The sequence below is a fragment of the Xiphophorus couchianus genome, chromosome 10 (assembly GCF_001444195.1).
Source record: "Xiphophorus couchianus chromosome 10, X_couchianus-1.0, whole genome shotgun sequence".
In the NCBI taxonomy this organism is placed as follows: Eukaryota; Metazoa; Chordata; class Actinopteri; order Cyprinodontiformes; family Poeciliidae; genus Xiphophorus; species Xiphophorus couchianus.
Window position 1 is genome coordinate 5071533 of NC_040237.1, and position 21483 is coordinate 5093015.

The following is a 21483-nucleotide window of genomic DNA, read 5'->3' on the forward strand; positions in this document are numbered from 1 at the left end:
ATGGGTTGCTAGGTTACAGGTTAGTTTGCTGGGGTTGCTAGGTAACGGTGCAGCACCCATTGACTGTGACTTAACATATGCTTAGCAATCTGGAGGTGTTTGAAATGGCTCTTTTTTCAGACATCAAAAAACATGAACTTACTGCTAAAAAAGCTGCTGGGTGTCTATTTTAAGTCTGATCAGTTTTTAGGAGCAGGTCAAGCTGCTTTGAAGTTCAGTTTTATCAAAGTATTACAAAAAGGTAATATTATGAGGTATTTATTTGTTTAAGTGAGTAAGTTTCTTATAATAAAATGTAGAAATCAATCTCTGAAACAGATTTATGTAATGCTCGTTCAGGAAAAAAGATGCACAGGAAATCTGATTATGGCTTTATCTGCTCTTGTAACTTTTACTGCTTTAATTTATTTTCTTTTTACTTTAACTCCTGTTGACTCCATAAAGGGAATGTTAGTGTGTGGAAACTGCTACATTATTTGAAAATTTTTCCTTTTATATAATGAAGACTTTTTGTATAAAATTAACCTTATTTACTGAGACACTGCTGGAAAGATAAAGGTGCTTTTGTCACAATCATGAAATACTTTTTGCAAGTTCCTGCAAAGGTTTTGTAAGATCTTTTAAAATTCACTGAGGATCTTGCTTAAGTACCTGTTGAGCAAGCTTGCAAAAATAAGCTTGGATCTCATAAAAATAACAACAAATCTTGTAATGTTGGTTCTGGAGCTCACAAAAGTACCTCAGAATTTCACAAAAGTAACTTGGTGAAATTGCAAAAATATCTGCGGGAGCATGCAAATATAACTCAGATTCTTGTAAAACCTTTGTGGGACCTTGCCCAAGTAATTCAGGGAGCTCTCCGTCTTAAGACCTTGCAAGGGAACTTTGGATCTCGGAAAAGTGCCTTGGGAACTCAAAAAACTAACAGAATCTCCTAAAACTTTGGCAGGAGTGCCCAAAAGTAAAACTTGAAAAAGTAGCTGAGAATCCAGACTCTATTTCATTCTCAAAATTAACAGTTTGGCTCCATCAAGGTAATTCCCAAGGAGGTATTAACCTAAAACTTGGCTTGCAGTCGGATGAATGACGATGTGTATTACAGGATCTATCAGGGTTTGTTAGATTTTCTTTCTTATTTCTTAGATTTCTATTCATTTGATTTATACTGTGCATATTATCTAACCTACAAATGACTTATTTTGCCCTCAAAGGGACATTTTGCCTGCCTTAAAATAGTGTGCTGTTACAATTAAGTACAAACGTTTTGGAGGAAAATTTGAAGAAAAGCAACAAAGGTTTTCTACAATTCTACAATCCAGGGAAACTAAATTGTTAAGACCACTCAAGAATTACAAGAAAGTTTTTGGAGTGGTATTAAACTTTAGTTGCTTTTGGTTTAAATGTTTCTGTTAGACTTGGAAAAATAAAGATTCAAGTCCTGTAAAAGTGCCTTAAACAGGGACAGTTTCTTGCTATGGTTAAACATGGCAACTGCTTAGGACCTCCAAGCCACCAGGGGGCCCCAAAGCTGCATGTTCAGCGTACAAAACATTAAAATACCCCGTCTTTACCTGTACTTATCTATTTGTTACATCTTTTATATGTTTGAAAAACAAATAAAACTTGATAGTTTTGTGTTTTTTGTGCTTTTTGCGTTGTTAGGTCATTTGTTGGACGCATTTGTTGGTGATGTTGACTGGATAATTGGTTGCTAAGCACTTTTTAAAATTTATTTTGCTACTAAGTTTCTGCTACGCGTAAGCTAGCCTTGGGTGATTTTCATTTAGCTGGCAGGAATGTATTCTTCATTAACTGAGCTATGGTGTCACATTGTGTGTGTATATATAAAGTCAATTTTCACTAAAAAACTCAGGCATTTTTAGGATTATTCTCAGAATTATTCTAAAGTTTCAAAATGTGATTTTTTTTAAACTTTTTGAAACAAGTAAAAGTTAAAAAGTATTTGGTAAAACATATACTGAAGTACTGGTAATGAATCAAATTATCAATCATTTGATATTTAAAGATGACATAATCAGTCAGAGCAAAATTTTGGTATTTTGAGGATAAAATAACAATAATTCATACAAGTAACAAAAAATAACAAAAATCAAGCAAAAGAAATCAGTTTCTTTCAATAAAAACTTATGAAACTGTAACAAAAACCGCAGGTGTGTGTCTGTGTTTGGTCAATTTTTGAATAAAACGTTCACCAAACTTTTCGCAATGTTCTTCATTCAGTGAATGGGTAGACAACCCAGACATTTTACTCAAGTAAGAGTAGTGATACTTAATAAAATTACTCAAGCTAAAAGTGAAAAGTAGATAAATCTCTTTATTGTCATTGTCACAAGAACAACGAAATTTAAAAAGTGCCATCAGTCAGTCAGTGCATATGCTTAAAAACAAAAAATAACTGTCTCCCAATTCACACACAATGTAGTGTGTAAGTACAACGTAATAAAAAAATACGAGTAAGTGTAACTAGTCACTACCCAACTGTTCACATTCAGTGGTTAATATTGTAGGTCAGATTCAAGTTATGTTGGAAAAAGGGACCTTTTCTTCTCATCATGTGGGAGGCAGCGCCCTCTGCCGGTGGTCCGTGTAGCGAGCGGGGAGGAGCCGCAGATTTATAGAACCTCCTCGATCCCTGAAGTCAAAACACTCCGGGCAGACAGACATTTGCTGACAGCAGTGTGAGGACGGGTCTCTGGTCTCACCGTGTAGCCTCTCTGTCATTACGGAGCCGAACCGGCAGGTCCTGCCCGGTTGTTGTTGTTGTTGACGTGCGTGTCGGGTGAAACCAGCGGAGGGAGGAAGTGTTGCCTCTGGAAATACTCCGCAACGCAGCTGCGCAGAGGGAGACGAAGAGGCTGAAGAAAAAGAAGAAGAAGAAAAAGAAGAAGAAGAAGAAGAAGCCCCGCTGCAGTGTTTACCAAGATGCCGTTTTCCGTTAACGGCATCCTTGCTGCGCTCGCGCTGCTGCTGCTGCTGTGGCGCGCGGAGGAGCTCGCGGAAGCGTGCAGCTGCGCTCCGGTGCATCCGCAACAGGCGTTCTGCAACGCCGATGTAGGTGAGTGCAGCTCTGTTGTTGTTGTGTTGTTGTTGTTGACGTGTTGCACCAGGGTGCCCGGCAGCTGTCCGGAGCTGCTGCGGCGCTCCAGAGCCTCCGAGGCGGCTTGAAAGGGCGCCCTTGGCCGGTGGAAACCGCTGGAAAGCCTGACGATGAGGGGGGTTGTTGCTCCGTGAGAGTCAAGGCCATGGCTCAGGCAGTTTGCACCACATTCAAGCTGCACACTTGCATTCCTACGCAGATTTAATTTAGCCAATAATTGCCAACTGAAAAGCAAAAGTTTAGCAATATTTTGGGAGAAAGAATGGTTATAAATATGCTTAAATGTGCATGAGGTAATCTCTAAATAAGGAATAAACACAAATTTCCAAGAAAAGATTATATTAATTTTAACATATACAGAAATCTAAGTCAGTGGGGTTGCTAGATGTAAAACTATCCCAGGCCACGGCCGGATTTAAGAGGATGTGGGCCCTTGGGTTCAGTTTTGCTGCCCTGCCCAGTGTACTCCATCGGCCTCCACAGACACCAGATCTTAATCCAGTTGACTAACTTTGAGATATGGTGAAATGGACCATTTGCGTCATGGAAATGCGTCCGATTTGCCCAGACAAGTCTCCTAATTTCAACAGATTGATCGTTGATTACACTTCGAAGTTTTCAGTCCGGGTTCTTGTGAAAATGAACTTTTCCCCAAATTACAGATTTGTTATTAACAGTCTTTCTTTGAACACAACGTCACCGAACTGAATATTTACTGTAGAGGATCAGCAATGACATCAATGTGCTCCAAACACAAAACATAGAGAACACATTGCAGGGAAAATCGCTTATGAAAAACAAAGTTACCTTCTTTCCAACTGAATTTATAGTCTAGCTTCAAGAATATTTTTTGCCAAAAAACTTTCTTTTTTTTCTTTGTTTTCTTCTTCAGCTCATTTGCTAATTTCTTAGCAAAAACCATAGTTTGCAGAGAGGCGTCAAGGGATTAAAATCAAGGTAAAGATGAAGGTGATGAGCATTTACAAAAAGTATCAGTCAGAAGAAAAAGGTCCAGAGTCATGAGGAATTTCAGAAAATATAAAATCGAACCCTATCAAAAATGAATAGGATAAAATGGAAAGTGGCCATAGAGGCTGAACTAACAATGAAGCAGCTGCAGGAATGTCCAACAAGTTCTGGTTGTTTTCTTCAATAACAACAATCTCCTGTTTTCTCCATATTTATGGGAAAATAGGGAAGAGATGCAAACATTTTAAGGATTTTTTTTTGCAGATGTTGCCAACATGATGTGAAAGATCGAATACTAAAATCAAATCATGAGGTTGTTCAAGGACACCTTTGGTGTATCATTTTGTCAGAGGTGGTTACACCTTTGAGATCTAAAATGTATTATATAATGTATTATGTCAGATTTATTTGTGCAGCCCATTTAAATTAACAGCAGTTGACCAAATTGCTCCACAGTTTGCACCAACTATCACAGCATAAAGAAAAGAATAAAACAATAAAATAAAAACTCAGTGATATTAAGCAGCAACAAGAACACAAGTGGAGTAAAAGTATCAGGAAAAACAGCAACTCAAACTGTATTAAACTGCAGTGAAAACATAAATATTAAAAGTGGAAGCGCCTACTGTCTAATGTCAGAGGGCAGGTTGTTACAAAGTTTACAAGCCACAACCCAGGAAAAAACAAAAAACTGAAGTAACTCAGATAAATTTGGTGGTAAAAGCACATATAGGCATTTATATGACAAAGTGCAGATATTTTCTTTCTTATGTCCACGAAAACCTTGAAAAGATTATGTTTCTTTGCAGATTGACTAAAGGTGACCTATTATGCTTCCTTGAACAGGTTAGAATATATCTATAGGCTATACAAAATATGTTTGCTAAATTTTTTGCACAAACTTATTCTTGGATAATGAGATTCCAGTCTGGTCAGTTCTGCTTATATCGAGCTCCTTTCAGATTGAGCTGTTTTAGGGCCTCTTGTTACTTTAAATCCAAATAAACTCCTGCTGGAAACGCCACCAATTCCATGTTTACACTTGCAATGGCTGCAACAGATGCGCTGTTATACAACCATATATGTTTGAAAAGCAGAAGTAGAGCCTCCTTCACACCCAAAAAATGTAGCAAGTAGTTTCTGGTTGGTAAGTCAACAACAAAGCACTTGTCTTTTCCAGCAGCCATTGTACATCAAACACAGTGGCTCAGCTGGGGTTGCTAGGTAACGGACTGGGCTTCCCTGGGGTTACTAGGTAATGGGCTGGGCTTGTGCCTGCTGATTTGTGACATTTCATTCAGAAGGTTTTTGAAACTGCTCATTTTCCAGACACCAAAGACATTAACTAAAGTCCAAAAAGCAGCTGGGTGTTTTTTTAAGGACTTTAGCTGTTTTAAGAAGCAGTTGAGACCCAAATGGAACTAACAAAATGTGTAAAATGCATATTAGGTCCCCCTTTACAGAAAATACTAAAGTCACACTTTCAGATGTATATGTTCTCATGGCAGTCTGATCTTCACTAGCAGTACTGTGGATAATTCCTTAGTCTTTTCTTATTCCTCTAAATTTTCCTTCTAAGCATTTAGACTTAGTTTCCATCTTTCAAAGTGGATCCTTTGGAGCATGTGGCTCCCAGTAAAATAGATTTATGCCTTAAGTGCATCTGCACTCAGTCACTGCTCCGTTGGTGTTATTATTTCCCCCTGTGGTTTTATTTTCCCTTCTACCCTTACGTGCACTATCTTAGTCTGATATAACAGGAGAAAATCCAGCCCCATCATTGCGCTCAGCTCTAAAGCTCCAGGATGAAGCCTGGGTTTTGCGGTGCAACGTGGCACCCCTTGTCAGAAGGGGACAAGGGGACGGAGAGAGTATGAATGCTGGGTAAAATTCAACCGCAGAATATGCAACACCACAACCTTTTCTCAATTAGGAAAAAAAAATATCTAAAATGCCACTTCTGTGCATTTTTCTGGGTGGTGCTGGGGAGGAATTGCAGGAATGTTTCTGGGGTTTTCCCAACTTATGTTTTTGCTCCGGTGCTGCATGGGGACAACACACCCGTGTGCAGGCTTTCAGAAACCAAACCCAACTGAAGGCCTGTGTGTCCATGCCATGCTCCCACTCACTGGCTATGTAGGACATCTGGCTGTCAGTGCTGGGAGGGGGAAAAACGGGCAATAAAAAAATGGCAGTGGAAGTTGAAATATGCATGGTATCCTGAAGAAAGTTGGAAAACTGGATTGCTGTGGCTTCAGCTTTTCTGCTTTTTAACTCAAATCACACAAGAAGTATGTGTGCTTCACAAAACGGAGGCTCTATTTTCAGGTGTGACTCAATCTCTCGCCGGCCGGGTGTCAGCTCCAGAGACAGGATGTCTAGCAGCAGAGGTGCATAGGTGTGCTTGTGTTGTTTTTTTTTTCTAACTGCGTATGAGTCAGAAAAACATTTTTAATGGTCATGCAGACCACCAAACCACAGAAATTCCCAGTTTCATTGGTGGCGCATAATTTTTCATCAGCTTAGAGGGTAAAGCGGCAACGTGCCATCAGAAGCACCCACAGAAAGCACAGCAGTGGCATGGAGGAGGGCAGGGATGCGGTTGAATGGAGTTTAGATGACTTCAAATAGGAAAAATCATGGAGAAATTTGCATAAATACAACAGTGGAGGTTTGTTTTAGTAAACCGAGGCCTGGCTTTAGCTGTTTGACTCAGTGTGTGTGTGTAACCTCTTCAGTTTTCATCCAAAGTGATGCTCCAGGTCAGACCGCAAGTCATCAAGAGTCCTGCTGTGTCATGCGTCCACTCCACAACTAGCAGTGCAAACATCCTCTTTTTAAATAAATCACTTGGCCACAGAGGGGGACTTCCCCCCCACTGCCCTGCCCAGTCAGACTGGTTTATTGTCTGGAAGGCCAGAGTCACCAAACTGTCTGCACAGAAGCAGAAGTAGCAAACAAACAGTATTTTCAGCTTAACATTTTTATCCACCCTCCATATATGTTGTTTTATTCACTAAGAGGAAACAAAAAATGAAATGCTGACTTCTTCAACCAATTCAAATTCAGAAAATCATCAAATTAGTTCCAGTTTATGTCTCTTGATAGTTTGCAGCTGAAATTTGGTATTGTTTTGGTTTTTATTTTATTTATTTGTTAGTTTCCCATTTTTATAATTAACTTATTATTTTTATTAGACTTAATTTAATTTTTCTATTTTATTATGTATCTACTTGTGATGTTGTGTTTGTTGTGAAGCAGTTTGGTCAGCTCAGGCTGTTGTAAATGTGCCTTATAAATAAACTTTGACTTGACTTGAGTGTTTTGATCAAATATGGGGATAAATAACCAAAATTCGCTACAAATCTCATCGATGAACTATTTGTCTCAAGAAGTATTTCTAAAGGCTTCAAATGATTAAGCAAATTTATAATTTCAGAGACATCAAGTCCTGTAAAAATACAACATGAAAGAGTTAATCTAACATAAAAGTTTTAAATGATTTGATTAAAAATAAAAATTCCCCTAAACCTAAAAACCCTTGATGGTGAAAACTGTTTTAAAGAATTTCAGATCATGTTTTTGGTCATTGTGGAGAAATTTCAGCCCTCTTGTAAGAATTTAGCCGCGATAGAGGATTTTCCTGTTTCAGGCCATGCCACAGGGCCTTGATAAGATTTAATTCAGACTTTGACTAGGCCACTCCGAAACTTTCATTTTGAAAATTGTTTATTTTTGAACTCTTATTTTGTTCTTGACATAAATGTCGTAAGAAGATGGCTGGACATTTTCCTTCTTTATTTTATGCTTGACAGCAGAATTGATGTTTTAATGCATTACAGAAAGTTACCCAATTTCTGAAGAAGCAAAGCATCACACCACCTCCACCGTGTTTGACTATCAGTTAGGGATGGGCGATATGGACTTAAGATTTTATGACGATATTTTGAAATGAAAATAATGGTAGAAAAAACCGTTAATTATTAACTTTAGGCAACCAATGGCACCACAAACATAAATGCTGCTTTTGAAAAACAACATTTCTATTTGAAATAAGCTTCTTCAGGACACCATACACTTAAAAAAAGTGTGATTTATTTCACTAATCTGCACATAGATACTTCATTTATCATCATATTTTTAAATTTACAAATATTTTTAGATGCTATTGTGGTAAAATTAACATTTTAGTCAGTTTTTTAAATAATTTAAATTTACTGTAACAATAATAAATCAGAATTCTTGTTTATAAATTATAAATGATACGATAAGAGCCTACTCCTTCTGTCAGCAGGATCTTCTTTCCTTAAACTCTGTGGTCATTTAAACCAGATGTAACTGGGCGGGCACCTTCCATAAAGTTCTGTTTGTGTTCAGAAAGATAAATCCAGAGCTTTAACACAGATGTTGCACGACAATCTGAGAGCAAGTCGGATTTTTATTTAATGTTCAAGTGAAGTAGAAGACCCACTTACATCTGAAGCTGATTAAATCAGACCAAAGAAGACGCTCTGCTGATTTGGTGATCACTGGACGGCGAAAAAACAAGTTGACAGACTTGCTGAACAATCAGTGGGGGGCTCTGTGGTGTGTGTGGGTGTGTGTGTGTGTGGGGGTGTGTTTGAGAGGAAATCATTGCATATTCCAAATGATACATGTGTATAAGTCATTAGGCGTCATCTCAGCTGGCTGGATCAGGGAACAACTGAAATGTGGGTCACTTAGTGGTTTATGGAGGGGGTGGGGGGTCCGGGCTGCTGGAGGACGCTCACTGATCAGATGATTTCAGGATCAACCGGCGCCCAAACTCAACCGCCTTACTGGTAATCCTTCGCTTCTCCAGATCTTACACAAACATAATCTGATTAGTTCTCGATATATGTATCGTCCCAATAATTATTGCGATAGCTGATGATATTGAAATGGTATAATGATGCTCTCAAAGACTGGTAAACTTTGATTTAGTAAATAAAAATCCACAACACTGGAACTGGAAGATATTTTAAACAACCAAAATTAGTGAATAAAATGAGAAACAAAATCTTCTTACAAACACAAACATAAATAAAATGGATTATTTCTGTAAACAAATTCACTCTCAACAAATATTAACCATCAGAATGTAAATTATCGCGATTATTTTAGTTTATGATGCGATTAATTAGTGTAGGCTGTGTTTATTTGTCCACTGTAGCTGATGCTGCTGCACATTTGCACAAGCTTCAAATGTAACTAAATTGTACAAGTTTTTCTGGGTATTTTGATTCCTCTAAAGCAGAATATTTATACATTGTTTTGCTTCCTGTGTCAACACTTTATGTTGCTGTCCTGTTGCAGCATGTCGGGCAAACCACATGGAGAAGCTGCCAGGAAAGAAAAGAATATCTGAAGACGAAATCTTAATTGCTTGATTGACTTTATGGAATCAAGATCATCAGAGTAGATGAGTTACATTGATAAAATGTGAGCCTGTGTTTGTTTTTTGGTGGTGAACATATGTGTAAAGTGGATGTGTGTGTGCGCTTGCGTGTGCTAGAATTGCAATGACGTTGCAATGAATACAAACTGGTATGAAAAAACAAAGAAAGGAGACCCAGAGAGGTGTTTAAGGGGGATCTATTATGTAAAATTCACATTTTGCACATTTTTAATACTTCCATTTAGGTCTCTAGTGCTTCTCCAAACAGACCAAGTACTTAAAAAGACACCCACCCTTGAGTGTTTTGGTAATAAGTTCATTCTTTTTGGTGCTGAACAATGAGCAGTTTCAAAAATCTCCTGATTGAGTCACAATCAACAGGCACTAGCAACCCAGCCAGAGCTCCAGCACATTTGGTCAGCTGGTTTTACCGCTGTATGCGCTGTACAATGGCTGCTGGAAAAGACATGTTGATGTACCATCAAGAAACCACTTGCTGCATTCTTGTTGGATGTGAAGTAGGCTCCAGTTCTGCTTTCCAAAGATGTATAGCTGTATAGATGTATTGAGCTGGGGGGGCGCGGCCATCAGCAGCATATTTGGATTTAAAGTGACACGAGGCCTTAAAACAGCTCAGTGTGAAAGGAGATCAAATTAGGCTGAACTGACCAGACTGAAATCTCATTATCTTAGAATATTTTTGTAGAAATGTAGCAAACATGTTTTGTATAGCCCTTAACGTGTTCAAGGAAGCATAACAGGTCACCTTTAACAGCAGAATGCAAAAGGCTCTCCAAGAATATAGAGTAAACTGAGCCAAAGGGGGGTGAGAACAGCAGTGTGTGTCTTTATCTCTGTGCACGTCCTCTGTTCATGCTCATTGTAGCCACCCCCACCAAACACACGTACACCCACACTCTTATTGCTCATATTTTCCATTCTGAAATAAATGCTCCTAGCATAGCTGAAGCTTGAAGTCAGTCAAGCCATTAAAACACACAAAATACACACACACACTCATGGCCGAGTCATTCTCCGAGCTGCGAGTCCAATTTTTTAATCCCTAAATCTGTTCCTGTCGTTTGTTCCTGCTCCTGTTTTACTGTAAGCTGGTGTTGTTGTGGTTTGAGTGTGCTTAGGCTCTGTTATTAGCCTGAATTGAGAATCAGAGGATTTAGGGGGTAATTTAGAGGAAGGATGCATTGGCTGCACTGCGTCTATAATTAGCTGCACTTATAAACATGGTGGTTTATAAGTAGAAAACGTTAGAGTGTGAATGCTTGCTTCTAAGAATTTTTATTTTTATTTGAGATTTTTTTTTTCAATCTAATACAAAGCAAATATGTAACTTTGTATTTGTTTTTCAAAGAAACGCTTTCAAGGGCTTAAATTTCTTCAGGTTTAAAAATATGCAGCTTCTCATGCATATTTTATATTTGGAAACTGAATATTAGAGTTCTGTTCGACTCCGATTTTACACTCCAGTGTAAAATCATTCATGTTGAAAAAGTTTCTTATTGGACTATAAATGAATAGGAGACATGTTGGCTCATTAGGCGTCTCAGTTACCAAGGTCCATCTTTAATGTAAGACATTTTGCAGCCCAGATCGTAACCTTAACTGATGCATGCAGGCTGCTAGCAAAGGTGTCCTTCATTTGATGCTATCTGGTTCTGTTAAGCCACAACAGCAATAGCTGCAGAGTTTGTAGTTTGGGTTATTTTGGCTTTACAGGTGAAAAGCCAACAGATGAGTTAAGTTCTTTATTTGATGGAAGCTTCACAAGAAATTATACCAATAAAAGACTGAACTGTGGGCAGGATTAGCGCTAATATTCTCCAAAATTAATGCCATAAAAATACATCTGCTGATGCTGCTTCAACTTTTCCCTGAATATTATTGCTAGAAATCATTTAGTTTCTATATAATTATTTGCACAAATATTTCAAACCAATCAATGGATGAAGGTTTTAAGCTGGTAATTTTCTAGCTTCATGTAACACTTAGCTGCGCTGCAATCATTCTTCCAGAAGCACAATATCAATACTCTTTCAATATCTGCTTTACAAAATTACCTTTCCTTTTTTTTTTTGCTAGAGCTGCACCAGTCAGGTATCTTCTGGCCGATGTAATCTTTTAGCTTCTTTTCTTATTTTGTAAAATCACTGGTGAAGATATGTAACTTATTTTATTTCGATTTCTTTAATTCAGCTTTTGATGACATGATTAGCCCTCGCAGCTGGTCAAGCATAAAATCTGCCAGTTACTATCTTTAATTTTGATTTTAGTTTATCTATTTTCAAGTAGTTTGGGCATTTTTATTTTTAATAAACAAACACTGTTGACTATTTATCTCAACGTAGACAAATCAAGAAGAAATACCTACACCTTATGTTTTTACGCCCAAATTCTAACATTTCTGGTTTTTATTTGACCTTTTCTGAATAAAAAGTCACTTCTTACTTTGTGCTCAGCTCTTATTTGGTGGACCGGGGTTGGCAAGTTGAAATCTGAACAAACACCTGGACTTCCTCAAGGCTGAATTTTATGACACAAATAAGAAACGATATGAGATAAGAAGGGACATGAATGTGGAGGGATGGAGGAAATGTCACCACTTTTAGACAATTGAATAGGTGAAAATACAAATGTTTTTCCTACACTTATCTCTTCCCACGTTTATCCAGACATAGAAAATCTTGAAATCCTGTTCCATACGTGTGCAGACACATCTATACTTCTGAGTTAAATCTTCATCTGACTCTGTTTTCCAGTGATCCGTGCAAAGGTGGTGGGCGAAAGAGAAGTCGATTCTGGGAATGACGTCTATGGGAACCCCATCAAGAGGATCCAATATGACGTCAAACAAATCAAGGTTTAAATTAACCTACAGATGCCCAGCATGTTAGAAAAGGTTTTAGTGTTTTACTCTTAAATATTCTTGTTGATATTTCAGATGTTTAAAGGACCCAACCAGGACATTGAGGCGGTTTTCACTGCACCTGTTTCTGCTGTGTGTGGCGTCACCCTGGATGCAGCTGGGAAGAAGGAGTACCTAATCGCAGGTATTTATACTAAATAATGTTGCACAACTATTGTGTTAATGAAGAAGAAAGCAAATTCACAGAAACACCCAGAAACTGAGCTATATATAGAAATTAATTTGAACATTTCTTTGTTTTGATTGCAGCAGCTTCAGTGTAATAAAAGTTAGGAAACTTTGTGGAGACAGTGAGGAGAGGCTGGAAAGCAACGGGAATTTTTAAAAAGATGACATTTGGACATGCAGGTGTGCTAAACCAGGCAGACAAACACAGGGTAGATAAAGACTAGTGGGCATGTTGGGGGAGGAAACTCTTTATGTCATTATGGATAATGATACGTTTCTGTCTAAACTCTGTGGAGACCAGTGGGCCCTCGTCTGCTGTAAGACACTTCGAGTCTCCGGGAACGGTTGAGTAGCTGTTTACTCCACAGTGCATTTCTCAACAGCTCAAAAGCTGCAAACGGGTGTAATTATCATTTCTATGTTAACACACAGCGTAGCTTTAACGAGAAATGCATCACTCAAGAAAAAACGGAGCTCCGCAGGGCTTAATATTTGACCCTTTTTTACATTTTTTATTCATAGCTGCTGTTTTATAGAAATAATTTGACTTTTTAGACTTGGCGATATTGAGCACCTTAGAGTGAGATGAGAGTGTCCCTATTTTAAAATAAGTTCAGGCTGAAACTAAATGCAAAGGATTAGGGATGCTTGAATATTCTGTAGAGTCAGAAACAAAGATCATCATGAGGACCAAGGAACAATAAAGCTGTGTGAACATGGAGTGATGTTTAATCCATCACAGCTGCAAACCTAAAACTAAAAAATATTAATAAATTATTAACTCTGCATTCAAAAAGTATTTCTTAAAATTAAAATATTTTCACATTGATTTAATTTGCCAGTGTGCATCTAAAATCTGCTTTAATTTGATTCATGACAAATTTAACACCACTGTTTACCTTGAAGATTATATGTAAGTGGCCCTTTATAGTCTAGAGGGCCACATATAGAACTGGAGCAGGCAGGATTTGGCCCCTGGGCCTCGAGTTTGACATATGTGATCTAAAGTTGCTATAAGAGCTCTTTCTGAAAGTATTCAGAAAGACTAAATGTAGCTAAGAGAACTGTTAAAGAGACAAAATATTAGGATTAGTGGGGAGGATATTTAGACTGTCTAAACATGGAAAGACAGACAAAATGGAGAGATATTCTGTATCAAATGGATAGAGCTGCGAAAGCAACATTTATAATAATAAACCTTTTTAAAAAGTAGACAATCTACAGCTCAAACATTTTAAGTTATAATATGGTAAACGGGTCTTATTCCACTGGCATGTTATTTCACTTATAGCTTGAACTTTTTCATCAATATAAAGAAATTACTAACTTAAAACAAGCTCCTATATCTTGCTGACTTATAAGTTAGTTTTGTCTTATTTTGAGCTTGTAGAAACTACAAGACCAAAAATACTTGGTAGGATTTTATGTTTTTGTAATGTTGCAGCGAGAATTGCAGAGAAAGATTGTGCTACAAAGTGTTGAGTCTGGTTGGATGACTGGACTTTTCAGAGTTTTATTTCAAAACAACAACAAAAAACATGTCTCTTTTGCTTCCTTTCCCACTTATGCACAGCTATGTGTTCATCCAATTCCTAAAAAATACACAGACGTTTGCTGCTGCAGCAGGACAAAATGTGAGAAAGCTTCAGGAGAGCGAACACTTTTTCACCACACTGTAATGTTTTCATGTTGAGAGAGGTTGATGTTGTGAATTGAACGAACAGGAGCATCTGAATGAGGCGGCAGACGAAGCAGAGGAGACTCAGCAGATCATGAGGTCATTCATGCTCTGGTTTCCCCATCTCAGGCAGAGATGCACCCGCAATCATTCGCCCCCTCTAATTACATGGAGTTGTAAGAGGAGGAACTGCTGAAGCCAGCGTTTCCTTTCGCAGCCTCAAACAGTGGCAAAAAACAGTCAGTTTTCTGCTGATTGGGGCATCTTTGGAAAATTATTCATCTTCTTTTTAGGTGGAAGGGTCAAAAGTTGGAAGATTTGCAATGAATTGTGAGTCACATGAAGACTCCAACATGCTGAGAGGTGTTTTACAGACAGACAGACAGTGATGAAGACGAAGGGACGCACATCTCAGGAAATCTGCCAACTTTGCTCCACATATCTTGTTTTGTCTAGTGCCACTTGTGTGGGTTGCACAGACGCTGGCGCAGTCGTTAAGTGTGGATGCCTGCGGGCTCCAGTCTGGAAAGCAACAGCTTTTTATCTGGTGTACCAACAAATATGTTATCTGTTGTTCAGCCTGTGAGAACATCCAGGGCTTGTTGTTTTTCGCCTAATCTTGTTTCGTCTGAAATGTTCTCTCACATGTGCTGTTTTGACGCGCCACGCCACAACTCGCTCTTTTCCAGGCAAGGCTGAGGCGGGCGGACGCATGCACGTGACCCTGTGCGATTACATCATGCTCTGGGACTCCTTGAGCGCCACCCAGAAAAAGAGCCTCAGCCAGCGCTACCAGATGGGCTGTGACTGCAAGGTAAGGCAGCATAGGGCCATCTGTGTCTGGTTAACTCCCAGCATGACTAAACAAAACAGCAAAACAGGCAGCAGATATTTGCTTCCTGCAGAGAAAATCCAGACACGAGCAGGCTGGGTGAAAACAAGACATCACAACAACAAACTGGATTTTAAAGTTAGAATTGATCACTTTTGGTGGTTGGTTTTTAATTTTATCTTAATAAATTAGGTGAAAACAACATATTTTTGTTTAAGGAGTTCTCGACATCCATCAAAAGCTGCAACTTTTCAATTCAGTCACGTGATTCAAGTGTTTTTTTCTCTTAGTTCTGATAATTACAAATAAAAACCCTCAATTGCATTTCTTAGAATATTACATAAGACCAAGCAAAAAGGATATTTTTAATACAAAAATTCTACATTATCATAATAATAAGGAAGACTGCTGACTTTGATAGTTGTTCAGTAGACAGTCATCAACAGCTTCAACAGGGAGGGTAAGCAGCTATAAAGTTCATTATTAAGTAAGCTGGCTGTTTGCAGAGTGTCGTATCCAAACATCTTAATTTAATTTGAGTGGAAGGAAAAACTGGGTTAGGAAGTGATGCACAAGCAACAGGGATAACAGCATCTTATTAAGTGGTTTAGTAAAGTTTCTAACAAGTCTGCAAAAGCCTTGAAGAGTATTTGATTTGACTATTTGGGTGGAGAATAAGAATAAAGTTAAGAAAAACATTATTTCCAGACTTTACTGCTTATATCATTCTCTAAAAATGCCATCCCTCATTACAGTTGTCATAGCATGTAGTGTTTGGAGATTCAAACTGCTCAAAACCTTCTCTATTTTTTAGTAGATGAGATGCTAGAGCTCACAGAAAATGGTGACAAGCTTACAATAATGTAAAATGATTATCGATTTATTCACTACAAATATTGTATAAACGTGGCTCTTTCTAAGTAATTACAAAACAAATTTCCATAGCGGTAGACATTGAATGAACAATATAAGTTATAAACAACATATAATTTTCCAGAAGTGTATGACCTAAAGTGTTTTGAATTGATTTAAAGTGGAGCATTTTTTCCTCATCTAAACTGATCCAAAGTTTTACTCCATGCACTGAAATGCACATTTCTGTTTAAAATCACACTTCATTCTGTTATTTTTGTCATCTTAAGACAAATAACTTTTATACACTAATTGGCAGTAATCTCTTCGTAGCATTTTTAACATTTATAACAAAAAGAATGACCAATATCTTTAATTTCCTGCTAATATTATTCAGTTTCATGTTAGCACAGAGTTCACAGGGACTTTGTCTTGTGTTTTTTCTGCAGATTGTGCGCTGTCCCTCTCTGCCCTGTGAGATCTCAGCCCCTGAGGAGTGTCTGTGGACGGACCTGATGATTGAGAAGCAGGTGCATGGACGCCAGGCCAACCACTATGCCTGCGTCAAGAGGGCAGATGGCTCCTGCTCTTGGTACCGTGGCGTCGCCCCACCCAAGAAGGAGTTTCTGGACGCAGAGGACCCTTAAGTCCGTAACCTGACAGAGAGAAACGGAAACAAGGCAATTGAAATAAATAAAAAATTAGGCTATTTAAAAATGTAAAGCTATCGTGATAGAAATTAGCTGCTGTTCTGAAAATAACTTTTAGCCTCTTGTCGATGTGACCACTTTTCATGCTAAAGTTTCCCATGATTAAACAACTCAGAAGTGGCTCAAAATTGTTGTCGGATGCAGCATTTTTTTATTAAAAAAAAACAAAAAAAAACATGACATCATGAGACTTTGGCTGTGTTGGAAATGTTCACTCACTCGTTATGTAAAGTTCATTTTAAACTAATTCGTATTTACAGTTATTTATTTCATAAATAATCACCTGCAAGATAGAGGCCCAAATTTGAGGTGATAGAATCGGAAAATCAGACAATTAGCATTGACGTTAGCAGTGCGACGCTGTTTTACACACTTCATGCACAGTTAGCATACTAGCATACTGATACTAGCAGTCAGGCTCAGTCAACTTAATGGCCAGATGTTTAATATTAGCCTTCACTCAATCTGTTTGTTATTAAAAGTTGATTACTTTTCTTGAAAGCAAAATAATTGAAGTAATTTCCTGTTCTATTCAAGTCAGCCCATAGTTAACTGACACTGTTGTTAGCAGTTAGCAGGCTGACATTAGTGGTCACCACTCAGCTGTAAGGTAACTTCTTAGCATTAGCTTTGATTCGTCTTTTAAGACCTTAAGTGAAAACACAACAGTGGTACTAGAAATCAGTTTCTGATTCTAAAACATCCATTTACAGTTAACATTTGCTAATGCTAATGGTTAGCATAAACCGTAGGCGGTTTATACAGACCTCCCTGTATTCTACTTTACAAAATGGGCGAATTACTAATAGTGGACTCAGTAATGACAGAGTGGACAATTTGAACACAACTATAGACTGGTGGAGTGTCGGTGCAACTTCCTCCTGAGGCTGGCGTTAGGAGGTAATAAACTCTTGCTGAGACAGAGCTCTCCCTGTCCAAAAACACTCGACATCAGAGCGGCAGTCAATCATTCTCTGCTCCCTCAGCCCATCATTTACTCTCCATCTTGCTTCAACTTTTATTACCTCATTCTCTATTTTATTCCAAAGCAAATTTCAAGTTGCCTTTCTTTTTTTAAGACTTAAATATCTCTTATTTACACTTCTCTCATTTTCTCCCCATAAGTACTGGTGACGTTAGACGCCCACAACCTGCTTTCCTTAAATAGAGCGCGTAGATGAAGATTACTCATCTAAATTAAAGCCAACTCCTCTTCACTACTCTGCAGTCGAATCTTAAATACTGTGTCCCCTTCTTTCTTTTTCATCTTTATGTAGCTGTACAGTACCTATGCATATACTTTTGGTGTTACTTGATAATTATTATTTACTGCGTTAGAACTAGATTTGCACTTTTTGAGGATGAATTTCAGTAAAGACAAGAGCCTGAGCACGTGGATGTGACATTTGTCATTTGCCCAGACTGCCAAATCCGCCTCTGGCGCAGATTTTGTCTGCACCAGATGAAAGATTTTGTCTGGTGATGAAAGAACACACGCAAATCTTCGCTATGTTTGTCATAACACAAAATAAAATATTACAATAAAACTGTAGACGTGTGAAAGTTCTGGGTGTCGGGAAACTTGGGGGAGATTGAATGTGTGAAAGAGGGATTGAGACGAGCTCGCAAGATGATATTTCAGTGTCTGTATTATCTGTTGATTGTAAATGCAAACAGCGGTTTAATGGTATTCTCTACATGCCTAATGTTAGCTCTGACTTCTCTTTCAAGTTATTATTAAATAAAAGCTTTATCGCTGTCCTAGAAAGCAACCTAATCAAAGTTTACAGTGCTGTTTTATACACCTCAACCTACAATAACTAAAAAAATATATGTATGATGAAGTATTAGAGGCATAATTTAAAAGTAAACTCTTTCTATTTCCATTTACTTTGTACTTTTCAGTGTTATTATAAAAGCCGTCATGATTTTTGTGTGATTGTCCACAGTTGTTTTTAGCTGTCTTCAAACAGAGGGACCTCTTGCGCTGGAGTAACGTGAGAGTGCGGTTAACAAGTCCTTTTAGCGGAAGTGTAGAGAAATAAGTATACATTGTTTTATTAGAGGACTTTGCATGTTTTTGATGCTTTGTGTAAGTCCAGGCAAAGGACAGAATATTCAGTATTATCAAATAAAAACACAAGTTTGAAAGAGTATCTTCTGCTTGTCTGTGGGGTTTTTATTTTGCTTTTGTTTCATTATTTCAATCCAAAAGATATTCCAGACCAGAATACAATAGCGTCTTTGCTCTTTAAATTTCAGCTTAAAAGCAGGTCAAAGCTTTACAAGAATGAGAGTATAGCAGCTAGATAGTATATACTTACTCAAATTAGCATTATTAGCATTTCTATGGGGGAATTTTTCTGCCATAATCCAAAAGCACACATTTTCAGTCTGAAAGCAGGAATTCATGTCTTTCTTCTCAAAACTTGTAATGCTTGTACTCAAAACTTCTCCTCGCGCTCAGACTCGCTGCTTGCTTACGAAGCATTTTCTGCTTGCTTCTTGAACAAGAAATGAGCACAGGTGTACCTCAAGACTGTGTTCTCAGTTCTTTATCTTTTACTCTGCTGACCGATTATTCTTCTACAAACTTCAGCACAAAAGAGGTGTTGAAGTTTTCCAACAAAACGAAAAGAGGATGAAACATTCTACCAGAGCAGAGTGAGTCAGTGCGGGAACAATAATCTGCCTTAAGACCTCAATAAAACTACAAAGCTGAGAGTCAGCAGAACTAAACTTCAGAGAGTCTTAAATATAACAGACTTGACCCAGAAAACTCAGCAAAAGCTGACATTAGTGAGAATTCCCCTTCTCAGTCTCACAGCTTTTTAAAGAGAGCGTCTCAACAAACCGCTCACATCACGGGATAACAACGACACCGCCCTCATTTCGCCTGTAAGCTTTCGTATCGCTTCTATTTTGAAAAATATACAGTTTTATTGAATTAACAACATTTACAATATGAAATGGCTTATATTTACTAGTGTCAATTATGCTGCCAAATTCCCACGATTTTCAGAAAAATCAAAAACTGAAATATTCTCAAAGCATCTCAACAATTTTTCTACAACTTTATGCGAAAGGTACAGTTATGTTCAGGTAAACTCATGAAAAGACGTCAAGCTTGTAGAAAAGATTGATGTTGAGGCCATGGATGTTCAAAGATTTAAACCAAACTGAATGTTTAGAGGATGACAAATATTTCAGGACATTAGGTTTCTTTCACACACCACAAAATGCAAAAATTAATAGAAAAGCTGATAATTTCTCAGCCAAAACACCTTGGCATTAAACCAGCAATCAGCCACACATTAATACAATTATATTTGAACTGAATTTATCAGCTTACATTATAGATGATAAAAAAAAAAACGGCATCGAGTCGAGGTCGGTTCTTCCAAGATTGTACCCTCTAAACCACTTGTATCAAACTTGAGGCCTGGGGGCCAAATCTGGCCCGCCACAACATTTTAAGTGGCCCTCTAGATGCTTAATTACATCCATAAGTCCCTCCAGTTTTTCACAAATCTGCAAAATTCACATAAAATCAACAGATCCTCACTTTTGTTTCCTGATTTTACTGCAAATTTTTCTCAAAATTGATCAAAAACATGGTTTAAGTAAGTGACTGCTGCCTCAGTCTTACTTAATGTCAAGTGATTGATAAGGTGATTAATAAAAAGTCACATTAGTGCGCATATCATAAACGTTCTTGAAAAATATTTCAAACTTTTAAAGAAAACCTGATTTTCATTGCAAAACAATCACAAAATCCTGGGAGGGACTGGTTAGTGTGAAAATCTTTTCAATATTATTTAATTTTAAGAAACACTTATTGAAAGTCAAAACAACTATTTATTAATATTTTAACAGTTTAACGGGTTTTATCAATACATTCTGGCAAAACCTGCCCTTTAAGAACATTCAGCTTTTTGAAATGTCCCAAAATTAAAATGAATTTGACACCCCTGAACCCAAGACCAAAAAAATAAATAACTTGAAAAGGATCTTGAACAATCCATCCCTGGATGAGACACAGTTCTAGAGAAAAATACATTTTCCTCAGCTCATTTGCACAACACGAAAGTTTAAGTAGATTTTTATCAGTTAAAGATAGTAACTGTTAGGATTATTTTTTTTTTAAACTCTGACTATTAAACTGAATAAACTTTCCAACCTGCGGTGAATCTTCAAATTTTCAGAAAGCTGCAGTGGGAATGAGTGAAACTTTTAAAACTGTCACTTCAGTGCAAAAACATAAAATATGACTAGTCTAGTTTCTAACGCAAATATTAGAGTATACTTGAAATAAGACAAACTTACAAGTAACTTTTCAGCACAAAATATAAACTTGTTTTAAGTCAATAGCTTCTTAATACTAATGAAAAGGTGCTAGTTAAATAATCTGCCTTTGGAAGTAGTATTGTTGACATTAAACAAGCTCAGATATCTTGCTGAAAACTTACTTCTAAGTTAGTTGTGACTTATTTCAAGTGAACTAAGATTTTGTGTTTTTACAGTGTTCAGAGCAGAGAACCACTGAACTTATAGAAGTAATAAAAATCCCAAATGAATTGTGTTTCCTGTTTTTTAGTTGTGTCTATGTATTAAAATACATTGTAAGCAAGAAGGTTTTGCATTAAAACCTTCATAAAACAGAAGGGTTGTGTTTCACTGTGCACATAAGTTGAACATTATATATTTATCTTATGTCACGGTGTTAAAATTGACCTTTTAGTTTCCCACTGTGGGACGGAGCCCAGGCAGAACTGAGATGTGTCCTGTGAGAATTC

General features: G+C 37.6%; 1 protein-coding gene across 1 annotated transcript; it reads left to right on the forward strand.

Annotated features, from left to right (window-relative positions):
• Window positions 1-2635: 2635 nt before the first annotated feature.
• timp2a (TIMP metallopeptidase inhibitor 2a) lies at window positions 2636-18843 on the forward strand. The gene is made up of 5 exons (XM_028029421.1): window positions 2636-3076; window positions 12281-12381; window positions 12463-12571; window positions 14983-15107; window positions 16427-18843. Exons 1-5 carry the CDS (start codon window positions 2944-2946, stop codon window positions 16622-16624), a joined length of 666 nt encoding a protein of 221 aa, XP_027885222.1. The 5' UTR covers window positions 2636-2943; the 3' UTR covers window positions 16625-18843.
• Window positions 18844-21483: the final 2640 nt, after the last annotated feature.

What these genes read in the sequence shown, in the direction of transcription:
- timp2a (XM_028029421.1), top strand. Translation starts at nt 2,944, where the DNA reads ATGCCGTTTTCCGTTAACGGCATCCTTGCTGCGCTCGCGCTGCTGCTG. An exon ending in ATGACGTCAAACAAATCAAG is followed by an intron (nt 12,382 to 12,462) that starts GTTTAAATTAAC and finishes TTGATATTTCAG; the next exon opens with ATGTTTAAAGGACCCAACCA. An exon ending in GAAGGAGTACCTAATCGCAG is followed by an intron (nt 12,572 to 14,982) that starts GTATTTATACTA and finishes GCTCTTTTCCAG; the next exon opens with GCAAGGCTGAGGCGGGCGGA.